The sequence below is a fragment of the Nannospalax galili genome, unplaced genomic scaffold (genome assembly GCF_000622305.1).
Source record: "Nannospalax galili isolate Female #2095 unplaced genomic scaffold, S.galili_v1.0 scaffold375, whole genome shotgun sequence".
Taxonomy (NCBI): Eukaryota; Metazoa; Chordata; class Mammalia; order Rodentia; family Spalacidae; genus Nannospalax; species Nannospalax galili.
The window spans coordinates 988,024-1,000,819 of NW_008337054.1; the positions used below are offsets into that span (position 1 = coordinate 988,024).

The window sequence follows — 12,796 nt, forward strand, 5'->3', positions numbered from 1 at the left end:
GCCGGATTGATTTTGTCTTCAGGAGTTCTGCGGTGGCCCAATTCCAATGTGGATCAGAAGTTTTCAGACTTTCTCCTTAGGTCTGGAATCTTCTAAGAATGCTTTTGGCCTCAGGAACTTGGGTGTTGGACTGACCTGAGATCCTGGCCATGGCCCTGCCACACAGGGATGTAAAGGCAGATGGGGTGGGAAGAATCCCCACGATTTCCCAGGGAGTGGATTGGGTAGCTGGGTTGTACTGGATGCAAAGGATCAGGGAGAGGAAAGGTAAGCCTCGGAGACCCAGAAAGAGGCTGTCAGCCCCAGAAAGAGGCTGGCGGGTATTGCAGGACCAGGTAAGTAGAGGGAGGTGAGGGTGCGGCCAGGTCCAGAAGCAGTGCTCTTGGGGCCCAAGGAAGGCACTAGGTTGGTCTGGGTGAAAAAGATCAGGAAGCAGTATTGGTTCCCCAGGTGTCTGGGGATCCAAGACTCAGAATGCCACAGGGCCCAAACTAGGAGTAGAGAACAGTGGCGGAGATGGAAGGGTGAATGAGGCTGGTGGTGTCAAGGCACGGAGGGCTCCAGACTTACCCCAAGAGAGGCCTGAGGGTAGGAGAGCAGGCTAGGAGAGTTAGCTGGTGGTACAGGTTCAGGGAAGCAGAGAGAGGTTAGGGCGGGGCCAGGTCCAGAAGCAGTGCTCTTGGCGCCCAAGGAAGGCACTAAGTTGGTCTGGGTGAAAAGGATCGGGAAGCAATATTGGTTCCCCAGGTGTCTGGGGACCCAAGACTAGGAATGGCGCAGGGCCCAAACTAGAAGTAGAGAACAGTGGGGGAGATGGAAGGGTGAATGAGACTGGGGGAGTCAAGGCGCCGAGGGCTCCGCGATAGACTTACCCAAGAGAGGCCTGAGGGTAGGAGAGTGTGATGTATAATTTTTACATAGAGGTATGCCAAAGTAAGGGCTGACTCCCTTTCTTTTGTACATGGTTTTGAGGCAGACTACTCCCAGGTTTCTTGGAATGGGATTTTCACACTTATTTTCTGCTTCTCTTAAACATTACTTGGGAATGTCAAGTAGTGGTTTCTCTCTTTTTCAGCAATCAGAGATGCTTGGTATTCCTTTTCAAAATTAGTTGATTGCAGCCCTTACATGCAGGTTACACTTTGGCTGTTTCTGGGCCTCATTCAACATAGTGACCCCACTGTGAACCAACATGTTATCCAACAGGTTGATTCCCTAAGGGATTTTAGTGTGGGTAGAAACAGAAGCTAGATCCTCACAGCAGTCAGCAATTAATTCACAGGTCTCCAATCCAAGATTCTCTGAGTGGTATTTGGGAGGTTTAACAGGTTTACACCAGTGTCCTCTAGCTTATTTTCTGAAATCCGTAGACTTCTCAGGTTCCTAATATTGTTGAGGACTGCATTCAGGACTTGACAGCTACCAGGTGGTGATTATGATCACTTGACCATGGGTGCACCACCGGGATGTGTGGGTAACCAGACTGACTTAGCTCCACTCTGTGGATGAACATGGTTAACGAGAGTGGCACAGCTCTGCTACTGCAGCTCTGCTGATGCGTGTGGACAGCCAGGCCAGCATGCCTCTGCCATCTTGGCTCCCCAATTGTTTTCCCTCTTACTTGCCAAGTAAATTTGAGCTCTATATAGAAGCTTCAAGATTCTTAATAAAATGAAGAGGCCTGAAGTCATGTTTTAAGTCCTTGTGCCAAGAGTCATACCACTGCCATTGCTCTGGCTGTGCTGCACTCTTGGCTCTCCTGTTGTTTTCTTTTTTACTTGCCAAGTCCTGAGTTCAGTATTTTGAGATCAATATAGAAGAATCTATGGTCAGGAAAATATTCGTATTATGTGAAAAAGTTCCTCACATGGTCCAACACACACATTCAGTCTCTTGGCAGCCAGTATGCCCTGAGTTCTAAGGCCAGCTGCCCAGGGTGTCCCTCATCCCACCGCCATCTTTTTTTCTCTTTGTTTTTCTTTTAAGAAGTAGAACATGGTCTGGAGATTTGGCTTAGTTGGTAGAGTGTTTACCGCTCAGTTGGTAGAGTGCTTGGCTAACATACATAAAGCCCTAGGCTTGATCCCTAGCACATCATAAAAAGAGCGTGTGGTGCATTCTTATATTCTCAAGCAGAGGCAGGAGTATCAGAAGTTCAAGGCCATTTCAGTTAAACAGACAATTCTCGGCCAGCCTGGGCTACATGAATCTCTCTCAAAAAAGAAGGTGTAGCATGTGTTATCTAAGAGACTCTGAAGATATTAGACAGAACTTTATAGAACTCATTTTATCACTCATAGTTTGTTGTATTCTGAGGGATTAATTATCCTTAATCATACTTCTTCATTTTTAAAACAATGTACAGCATAGAAATTAAGAACAAAGAGCCACAGGCATTTTGCCTTAAGGCAAATTGGTCATTTCTGTTAGTGTCCATCTCAATTAAGTGACAATAATCATGGTACTTCTTTGACAAGATTAAATGATAATTCTAATGCCCTAATACTAAAGGAATTTCAACTTAATAACAGAGGGAAAGACTAAAAAATTTGTTTGGTATAGGACCTTGTACATTGAAATTTTTACTAAATGAGTATAATTTTTGTTATTTCACTTTTGTAATTATTAGTGATAATTTATAATAACACATCTTTACTAATATTCATATATGTGTAGATACTAAGGTTTGTTTACAGCATACTATTTCTAATCTGACCAGTCTAGGAACTTAGTCATCAAAAGGTTTCTTTTGTGAATATGTGATTTTAAAAAAACAGAATTAGTTGATCCTGAAAGATTTCTTTTATCTGAGATATAGTAAAGCTTAGAAAACCAGACTTTCTATATTAGTATACACTTGTCTTCTATATTAGCATATACTTGTCTAGCATTTAGATTATTCATCACTGCTAATTATATCAGTAAGTTTCTGGTTACCTCCTGACCATCTGCCTCTCTATTCTTCTTTTTTCCTATGTAAGACCCATATGTACCATATGAATTCTGACAGATTTTAATTTTAAACTCTCAAGCTGGGCATGGTAGCTGACTCATGCCTGTGATAAAAGCACATGGGAAATTGAGATAGGAGAATTTGTTGTGAGTTCAAAGCCAGCCTATGGGAGCCTAAGACAGGAAGATTGTTATGAGTTCAAGGCTGGCCTATGAAACCCTGCCTCAAATAAACAAGTAAATTTTAGAATTTCTTATCATTGACCACAAACTCCAGTATTTCATGTGAAGCAATTAATTTTCTTCCTTTTAAAATATACATTTTGAGACTGTACATTGGTCTTCTAATTTAAATAATTAAATGCATATTATTTCATTTAATACTCACTACATGTTTGTGAAGTAGGTCTTATTGATATATTTCATAAAATATTTGGGGTAAAGAGAGGTTAAATGAGTTGCCAGAAGTTGGGCAATTAATTGCATCACAGGTGGACTCATTCCTTGATTTCACCCTTTCACAACATCAGAACAGGTTGACCAGATAGCACCCAGAAACTCTATAATGAGTCGTCTCTGTAGGGTCGACTAGTTGCATAAATGCTGTCCATTCTGCTGTGAGTTTTAGTTAACTCAACTTCAGAATAACCTTTCCCAACCTTGTAACCCTTCTTATTAATTCCTTATTAACTGACTGAAAAGTGCATTAGTTGTAAATGTGTTTGGAGCTGATATCCAAAGGAAGGGTAAAATGAATTCATAGCTCTTTTTTTTTTTTTTAACCTGAGCTTTTCAGCTAGGTACCAAATACCTTCAAGTTCTTTACAAATTGTATCCAGTCAGTAGTTAATTTGAACAAAAGAATATGCTCATTCAATTAAAGCAGGAATTGTCTGTTAATCAAAATCAAAATGGGTTGATTTGTATTTATGGTCATGATATCATAATTATTTTCCTTAAAAATAAGGTTCAGTGTCATGTAATGAAAAACTAATTCAGTGCCTTCTATAACCTACACATAGTACTTATAAAAAGGAGTATTTGAGGTTAAATTAATAGCAGAGTGAAGATCAGTGCAATCCATATTCTATATACAAAACACTTGGGCACTTCTTTGCATTTGTGCTGTAATGCCATTGCAGCCAATACTTTGGAGAGTTCTGTGAAGCTGAAATTATCCTTGAAATTCAGAATTGCTGTAACTTTTAAATATGTAATATATTATACAGTCTCAATCATGTGTAGAATTTAAAACATTTTTCTCTTTGATTGATCATAGCTATTATTAAAACAACCTGTAACATGTGACATAGTATTTTAATTTCAACTAAATGGTTTGTGAATCATATCTATTCCACTTGAATTTCTCTGTTTCTAGAGCATCTTTTGTGCCCCCCCCCCCCCCCCCATCTAGAGCCTCTTTTTGGCCCCCCCCCCCCCGCGCACACATGGCTTCTTATCATTGTGTTCTTGCACTTTCCCAGGGACAAAGATGACTGTGCAGTCAAATCTTTTCTAAAATAAATTCAGGAAGCTATATCAAAGAAGAGAAAAAAATCAATCCCAAACCTATATTAAGAATGAGAATTTTTCCACATAGGAAATGAAATTTTTATTCCATTTAACCTTTTTCTGTTTTGGTCTTCTTGAGATGGGGTTGGTCTCCTTGTAGACCAGGCAGGCCTTGAACTCACAGAGATCTGCCCACTTCTGCCTCCCTAGTGCTGGGATTAAAGGTCTTCACCACCATCATGCCTGGCCCATTTAACTTTTTTAACATATGAGCTTTGCATTTGAGAGAGACAGAGTTTAAGTATTGTCTGCCCTGAGAATTTTTACTTTAAGGATTTTGTTTATAAATGTCTATATTCATACTTCATACATGATTCAGTCAACTAACAACTAGGTTGATAAATGTGAGGTAGTTCATCTTTTACAGTAAAACTATAATGTATTCTTTTTCAGAATCATGTCAAAGCATGCATTTGTTTTCACTTGTGTTGGAAACATGACAGTCATGGGGTTAGTGTCCAGAGAAGGCATGAATATGGCAATGATTGAGAATTCAGATTTGAGGATAATCCCTGGTAACACATTCTTTCCTCTCTCTGCTTATAAATAAAAGTAAGGCACAGAATAATTCTTAACATCATTAGATAGCCTGTGTTGTGAACTGTAGGTATGTAATGACTTACCTGTTAAATCCAAAATTTCAGACTATTATGCTTCATGTTTATACAAGCAAAAAAATCTCAGTAGTTTTGCCAACAGAGTATGTTTGTTGCCCAGGCATGTGTGGCTGCACCTGACTTTTTACATAGGTTATGGGGGTCAAACTCACGTCCTCATTGCTTGAGTGGCAAGCACTTTACTGACTGAGTCGTCAACTCATTATTTTGTCTTTTGAGACTGAGTCTTATACATATCCCAGGCTTGCCTCAAACTTGCTCTATAGCTGATCTTTAACTTACGATCTTCCAGCCTCTACCTTACAAATGCTAAGATTACAGACACACCCTTTGTACGTGCTAGGCAAGCACTCTACCAACTGAGTAACATCCTCAACCTCAAAATTACTAATTTAATGTAGTCAAATTTCTCAGTACGTTCCTTTATGGTATGGTTTTTATCTATATAATGCCTAGTTTAATTACAAAGATTATCCTTTTTCCAGTGCCCTGCAGTGCCACTTGGTATGCAAATGCTGTATCTAGGTCCTCTGTTCTATCTCAGTGATCTTCTTGACTCTTCTAATGCAACACCAGCAAGCATCATATGGATTCATTAGATAGCCAATCGAAGGATGGGATTTTTGGCATTTATTGAATATATAGATCAAATTGTGGCTGGTTTTCTCACTCTCCTTTTTTGGGGGTGGGGTGGAGGTTGTGGGGTTTTTTTTGTTGTTTGTTTGGAGACAGGATTTCCCTTGTAGCCCCAGTTGGCTTGGAGCTTGCTATATAGACCAAACTGGCTGGCCTCAGTCTCAGAGATCCTCTGGCCCCTGCCTCCTGAGAAAAGGTGTGTGCTACAACACCTAGCCTTAGACTTAAGTTTTGGGCTTGATTAACACCATGGAATATGATTGCTGGATTTATCATAAAAAAATATTTAGCTTTGTGAGAATCTACCGGTCTTCAGCAGTAGCTCTCCTGTTTTATGTTCCTTCCAGTTATGAACATGTGAATACATTCCTGTTGCTTCTCATCCTCTCCAGCCTTTGGTGTCAGTTTCCTGGATTATGCCCAATCTCATGGATGTGTTGTGTTACCTTGTTATTTTAATTTGTATTTCCTTAAGGCTCCTGAATTTAACTTTTTTGATTTATATAATATTTTGTTTGTTTTTTTTTGTTTGTTTGTTTGTATAAAGACATGGCCTCTTTATATAACCCTGGCTGGCCTGGAACCTATAGAGATCCGTCTGCCTCTGCCCCAAGTGCTTGGATTAAGGGTGCATACCACTACACCAGACAGACTTACTCGTTATGCATATATATGGTACCCTGCTACTTTTTTTTTTTCTTCTTCATTTTTGAGACAACGTTTCCCTGTAGACCCAGCTGGCCTGGAACTTGCTATGTAGACCCTGCTAGCCCAAATTTTACAGAGAGTCACCTGCCTGTGCCACCATGCCCAGTTTAAAGACAGTTTTCTACAAGTATGTGTTGTATGTTAGCGTACCCACCCTGGTCTTCCCCCTCCTCCTGTCCTCTTTGTTCTCCTGTTTCACCTCTATTCTGGTTCATGTATACACATGATTTTATATGTTGTATAAAATCTTGGAAACACAATTGATAGAAAACATATCATACATACATGATTTTATATATTTATATAAACTCTAGGAACCACAAATGAGAGAAAACATGCCATCTTTGTCTTTCTGACTTAATTCACTTATGTCAAGTTGCATCCATTTTCCTGCAGTCAACATAGCTTTGTTCTTGTGCATAGTGATTTTTGACTTACTTGCCTTGTCATTTTGAAATTTTATTACATTTTATCTATATTTATATTTATCTGTTAATTACTTAATTTGTTGTATGTGTTGTATTTGTGGGTCCACAGGTACCATGTTAAGAGAGTGAAGTTGGGAGGGAGGACAGCTTTCAGGAGTTGATTATCTCCTTCTACCATGTGGGTCATACAGATTGATCTGAGGTCATCCAGCTTGGTGGGAAGTGCCTTTACTTGTGAGTGTATACCAGGCGTGTCCTGGTATCTGAGGAAGCCAGAAGGGGCTGTTGGATCCCATAGGAGTTAAAGGTAGTTGTGAACTGCCTTGCATGGACTAATGGTCCTCTGGAAGAATAGGAAATACTCTTAACCACTGAGGCATCCCTTTAGCCCCCCCCCCAAAAAAAATAAATCTGTTACTGATTATTTTTGCCTTATCTTTTTTCTCTATTATTTTATTATGAAACAATTTAATAATTATTTTAAATGTTTAATAAATTATTTTTAATGTTTAGATCCATTATGATATATGTTTCTGTTAAATAAATTTCAGCCTACCTTTGTGACTAAGAAGTTGGCAGGGGAGATTGTAAGTAATATTCAAGATACTGGGGTTAGAGAGATGGCTCCGTGGTTCAGAGCACTTGATGCTCTTGCAGAGGACCCGGGTTAGGTTCCCAGCACCTACCTGATGACTCACAAATGTCTATAACTCCAGTTCAGGGGATCCAATGCCTTCTTTTGGCCTCTGCACGCACCAGGAATGTACGTGGTACATATACATACATGTAGGCAAAACATAGGTATACATAAAATAAAAATAAATAAATCTTTAAAAAAGATATATCCCAGGTACTGTGTTTTGACTGGGGAGATGGCTCAGTGAGTAAAGCACTTGCTTTAAAGTGTGAGGACCTGCATTTGAATCCTCAGAACCCAACTTAAGCTGAGTGTGGTAGTGTACACATCTGTAATCCTGTGGGGCTCCTATGACAAGGTGGAAGGAGACAGGAGATTCCCTAAAAGCTCATGGGCCAGCTAAATTGATATACACAGTGGTGAACAACTGGAGACCCTATCTCAAACAAGGTGAAAGGCAAAGACTGACATCCAAAGTTGTCCTCTACACACATGCCTTTACACAAATGTGTCTGCATTCATATAAATGAACACACACATCATACACGCCCATGCAAATACACAAAGGTGAAGAGATACTGTATGCTATTTCAAAGGTTATTTTTTTGGTCTTTTTGAAACAGGGTCTCCCTGTAGCCCCAGATGGCCTGGAACTCACTATGTAGACCAGGCTGGCCTTGAGCTCACAGAGATCCTCCTGCCTCTGCCTTCCAAGTTCTGGGACTAAAATCATGTGCCACCACACCCAGCCCAAAGTATTTTACTGTAATTTGAAAACATATCTGATTATAAATACTATAGGTATGACTTGTAGATAGTTAATTTTTGAATTATTAATTTCTTGTTTTTGTTTCTTGAGACAAGAGCTCACCCCCCCCCACACACACACCATCTTCCTGCCTCAGCCTCCAAAGCGCCGGGATTACAGATGGGTGCTGCCACACCCAGCTTGCTTTTACACTTTTAATTTGGGATTAGTGTAGACTTAATATCCTTTTGAAGTGACACTTATGCGTCTCTTGGTACATGGTCTGTGTATATGTATCAGTGTATGTTTAATGTCAGTGTATAGTGAATGAAGTTTGTTCAAGTAGTGTTCATTCTGTTGCCTAACAGGGTTTGCTTTTCTTTTATGTGAGAAGCATTTCTGGGAACAATGTTGGGAATATTTCCACTGTAGGTATTTAATAATATCTGTGCTTGGGAAATCAGAAACAAAAGAAACAATGGTTTTTCCCATTTTCATTTTTCAAAAACTGTAATGGGAGCCTCTCCTCCAAGAGTACCTCCTTGTCACTGCTTTCCAAAGACATCCGTAGTGAAGCATTATGTTATGACCTAGTATTTTAGAGTTTATTAGTGTTCTTATAAAGATTGCAGTAACATTCACCTACCTTAAGGGCCAAGCAGTTAACCTGGTTTTGAATGAGTCAGGCTTCTATTTTGAAATATACATATTAATACATCTATCAGTGTTGAGATTGGTGCCTAACTTTGGAGATTTAAAATGTGTGATTGCTGTATTGTATACAGGCACCCTGTCATGATAAAGTGTTGCTTATTACTTGGCAATATTTATGTATACAATTTGGCAAAATAACTTTTTGAAAGAGAAAAATGTTTTTTAAAATGCTTCACTTTAAAAATGGAAATTTATGTTCTCAAAGTATTATTTTACTCTTATAAAACCTTTAAATTATGATACATATTAAAAACTACTCAAGTGAAGGTAATAAGGAATAATAGATGCATTTGAGAAATGTATGCTGTATAACTGGTAAATTTAAGAAAATGTTCGTAAAATGCAGTTTTAGATAGGAAGATTGGGGCTGGGGGCATGCCTAAATAGTATGCTGGCAAACTTCCTGAAATGTATGCTGTATAACTGGTACATTTAAGAAAATGTTCGTAAAATGCAGTTTTAGATAGGAAGATTGGGGCTGGGGGCATGCCTAAATAGTATGCTGGCAAACTTCCTGAAATGTATGCTGTATAACTGGTACATTTAAGAAAATGTTCGTAAAATGCAGTTTTAGATAGGAAGATTGGGGCTGGGGGCATGCCTAAATAGTATGCTGGCAAACTTCCTGAAATGCGTGTGCACAGTAATTAGAGGCACATTGATTTTTAAATGTCAGCCAGATTTTATTCTCTTCCTTTCTAGTGTCTATTTGTATGAATAGTGATTATTTTTACTTCTAAAGGGAGTTTATCAAGCTTTCTGTGAACATTTGTTAATTACCAGTGCTATTTATAGCTGATACTAGCAGTGGTTTAAGGTTTTCTTGGTTTGATTAATTTCTTGGTTGTCAAACTTGGCTAAGAATCATATATTCTATGATTTTTGCTTGAACCCAGTAAACAAATGTCCTTAGTCATATTCCCAGCAATATGTTATTGATACATCCCTTACATTTTAAATGTAAAAAGGAGTTTTCATGGCCTTTAGTGCTTTATTAGCCCTACACTCTGTAAGGAACAGTGGTGTGAGGAGGCTGAAAATCTGTCCTCTTTCATAGACAAAGTATGATTTCTTGGGGCTGGAAAGATGGCTTAGAGGTTAAGAAGGCTTGCTCTTTTTGCAATGGACCGGAATTTAGTTCCCAGCATCCACATGGCAGCTAACAACTATCTATAACTCCACTTCTAGGGGATCCAATGCCCTCTTCTGCCCTTTGTGACACTGCACACCTGTGGCATACATACATACATACATACATGCATGCAGGCAAGCAAAACACTCATGCATACAAATAAATAAATCTTTTAAAAAAGTTTGCTTTCTTAATTTCAGTAAGTCCATGCCAGTAGAAGACAATTGCACAAATATCTCACATCTGTCACCTGGTGACAATAGCTGTAAAATACCATGGAGGCATCCAGTTTTAGAAAAGTTATAAATAAAAGTAGATTCTAAAATTCTTAGAGTTACTAATTGAATTTTAAAGAGATGGTTATGCTGGGTGCTGTGATATGCACCTATGATCCTAGCACTTGGCAGGTAAAGGCAGGAGTATCATAGAAAGTTTGAGGCTAACCTGGTAGTATAGCAAGTTCCAGGCTATCTTTATCTTGGGCTATGAAGGGAGACCCTGTAGCTCTGTCTCAAAAGAAACAAAAACAAACAAACAAAAGAGATTGTTATAATATTCTTAAGTGTTCTGGTTTTCTGTGATTAGATTAGTATGGCACATTGGCTTGCTTTGACTCTGCAGTTGTTTATTTTAAATATCCTTCAGTGTTCTAGTCTCAGATTCATGCAATAGGAATAGGTTATCCTACAGCTCATTTGAATTTTGTTACCTGCTGTAGAAACCCATTAACTTAATGTAAACTCTTAGAAATGCCTTGGCAGAAATATTTGGGGCATGGAACGCAGAGCTTTTTTTTCCCCACATAGTAATGCTAAGATTGAAGGTATGTCCATTTATTCAAAATGCCTCTTAGGAGTAGATTTATGAAAAAAGGATGAAGTATATCCACATTTAGTCTAAGGAAGAATATTTATGTCCTTCCCATAGTCTACACACTTACTAATTCTTCTCTGGTACATTCTACTATTCGAACAGCAGTATTTCTTCATTCTTGGTGTTTCAGTGAAGGCTTGCCTATGTGCGAAGCTCTAAGTTCAATTCTCAGCACCACAAACAATTGAAATCCCACATAGAGTTTCAGTGCAGTTAAGAACAATGGCTCTTTTATTGGTTCATTGCACTTAGGAGACTGAGATAGAAGGGTTGTCAATTAGAAGCCAGCTTGGGCTACATAGTTAAGACCCAGCGTTCAAAAGGGAAACAAAACCAAAACCCAAACAGCATAACGAACCTTCTAGAGATGTGAGTAGGAAGACAAGAAAGAATGATGCAAGGAGTGTAACCATGAAACCTTGAACTCTTGTATATCCTGTCTTCACCTCCTGAGTGCTGGGGTTACAGGGGATCAAACTTGGGCCCAATGCTTAAATAGCAAGCACTTTAGAGATGGAGTTATCTTCCCAACCCACAAATTTTGGTTATTTTATAACCATATATTAAAGGTAGACTACTTTATAAATAAGGTGTTTTGTTTCATTTTCTACCTTGTAGGTTGCTTCCTCAGAATGTTGGCCTTCTCTATGTTGGAGGTTATGAAAGACCCTTTGCACAAATCAAGGTATGATTGTTCATGCTTAGTTTACTATTCTTTGGCGTTTACTTACTTGGAACCCACCTAAAACTTAGTAATTACCACTAGCCTTGTCAAAAATGTTGTCTCTGTGAAGGAATAATTTCTTTGATGTTTGCTTGTGTCTGCTCACACTAAAGTTGACTTTGACCAAAAAAGTTATTGCCTAATTTCTGAAGAGTACATTTAGGCTTAATTTTCAGATCATGCATTTTACTCTGTAAATTTTAGCTACTTTATTGGGGTATGACTTACAGCCAGTAAACTATATAAAGCATCTAGCTTGATAAATTTATATATACATACACTCATGTCAAAACCATTACTATATCAAGATAATAACATATCCATCACTTCAATAAAAATGTACTCAGGCCCCTTGAAATTTCTTTCTCCTGTCTCTTTGTTTATCCTTTTAAAAAATATTTTATTTATTCTTTTTATGTGTATGCATGTATTGCCTGCATATTGCCTGAATGTAGGTAAGTCCACCTGTGTATCGTGCAATGCCCGTGGAGGACAGAAGAGGCCATTGGATCCCCTGGAACTGGAGTTACGGACAGTTGTTAACTGTCATGTGGGTGCTGGGATTCGAACTCAGGTCTTCTGCAAGAACAGTCAGTGTTCTTAACCTCTGAATGATCTCTCCAGGCCCTGTTTATCCTTCTTACCCCTGTGTTCTAGTTTGTTTCTCCATTGCTGTGCCGAAACACTCCAACCAGTACCAACTTGGGGAGGAAAGGGTTTATTCAGCTTACATCTCCCAGGTCACAGTTCATCAGGGAGCCCAAGGTAGGAACTCAGGGCAGGAACCTGGAGGCAGGAGCTGGAGCACAGGCCATGGAGGCTCGCTGCCCCTGCTCAGCCTGCTTTCTTTTTTTTTCTTTTCTTTCTTTCTTTCTTTTTTTAAAAATATTTATTATTTTTATTTTATGTATATGAGTGTATTGCCTGCACGTATGTGAGTGCACCCGTGTTGTGAAATGCCGCGGAGGTCAGAAGAGGGCTTCAGATTCCCCTGGAACTGGAGTTAAGGGCGGTTTGTAGCTACTATGTGGGTGCTGGGAATCAAGCCTGGGTCC

General features: G+C 39.0%; 1 protein-coding gene across 1 annotated transcript in view; it reads left to right on the forward strand.

The window, feature by feature from the left end:
• The window catches only part of Rngtt (RNA guanylyltransferase and 5'-phosphatase), a 281,017-nt gene that overhangs the window by 194,859 nt on the left and 73,362 nt on the right, over positions 1 to 12,796 (forward strand). The window contains 1 exon segment of the mRNA XM_008831840.3: positions 11,636 to 11,702. Within this exon segment, the coding sequence (XP_008830062.1) occupies positions 11,636 to 11,702 (67 nt within the window).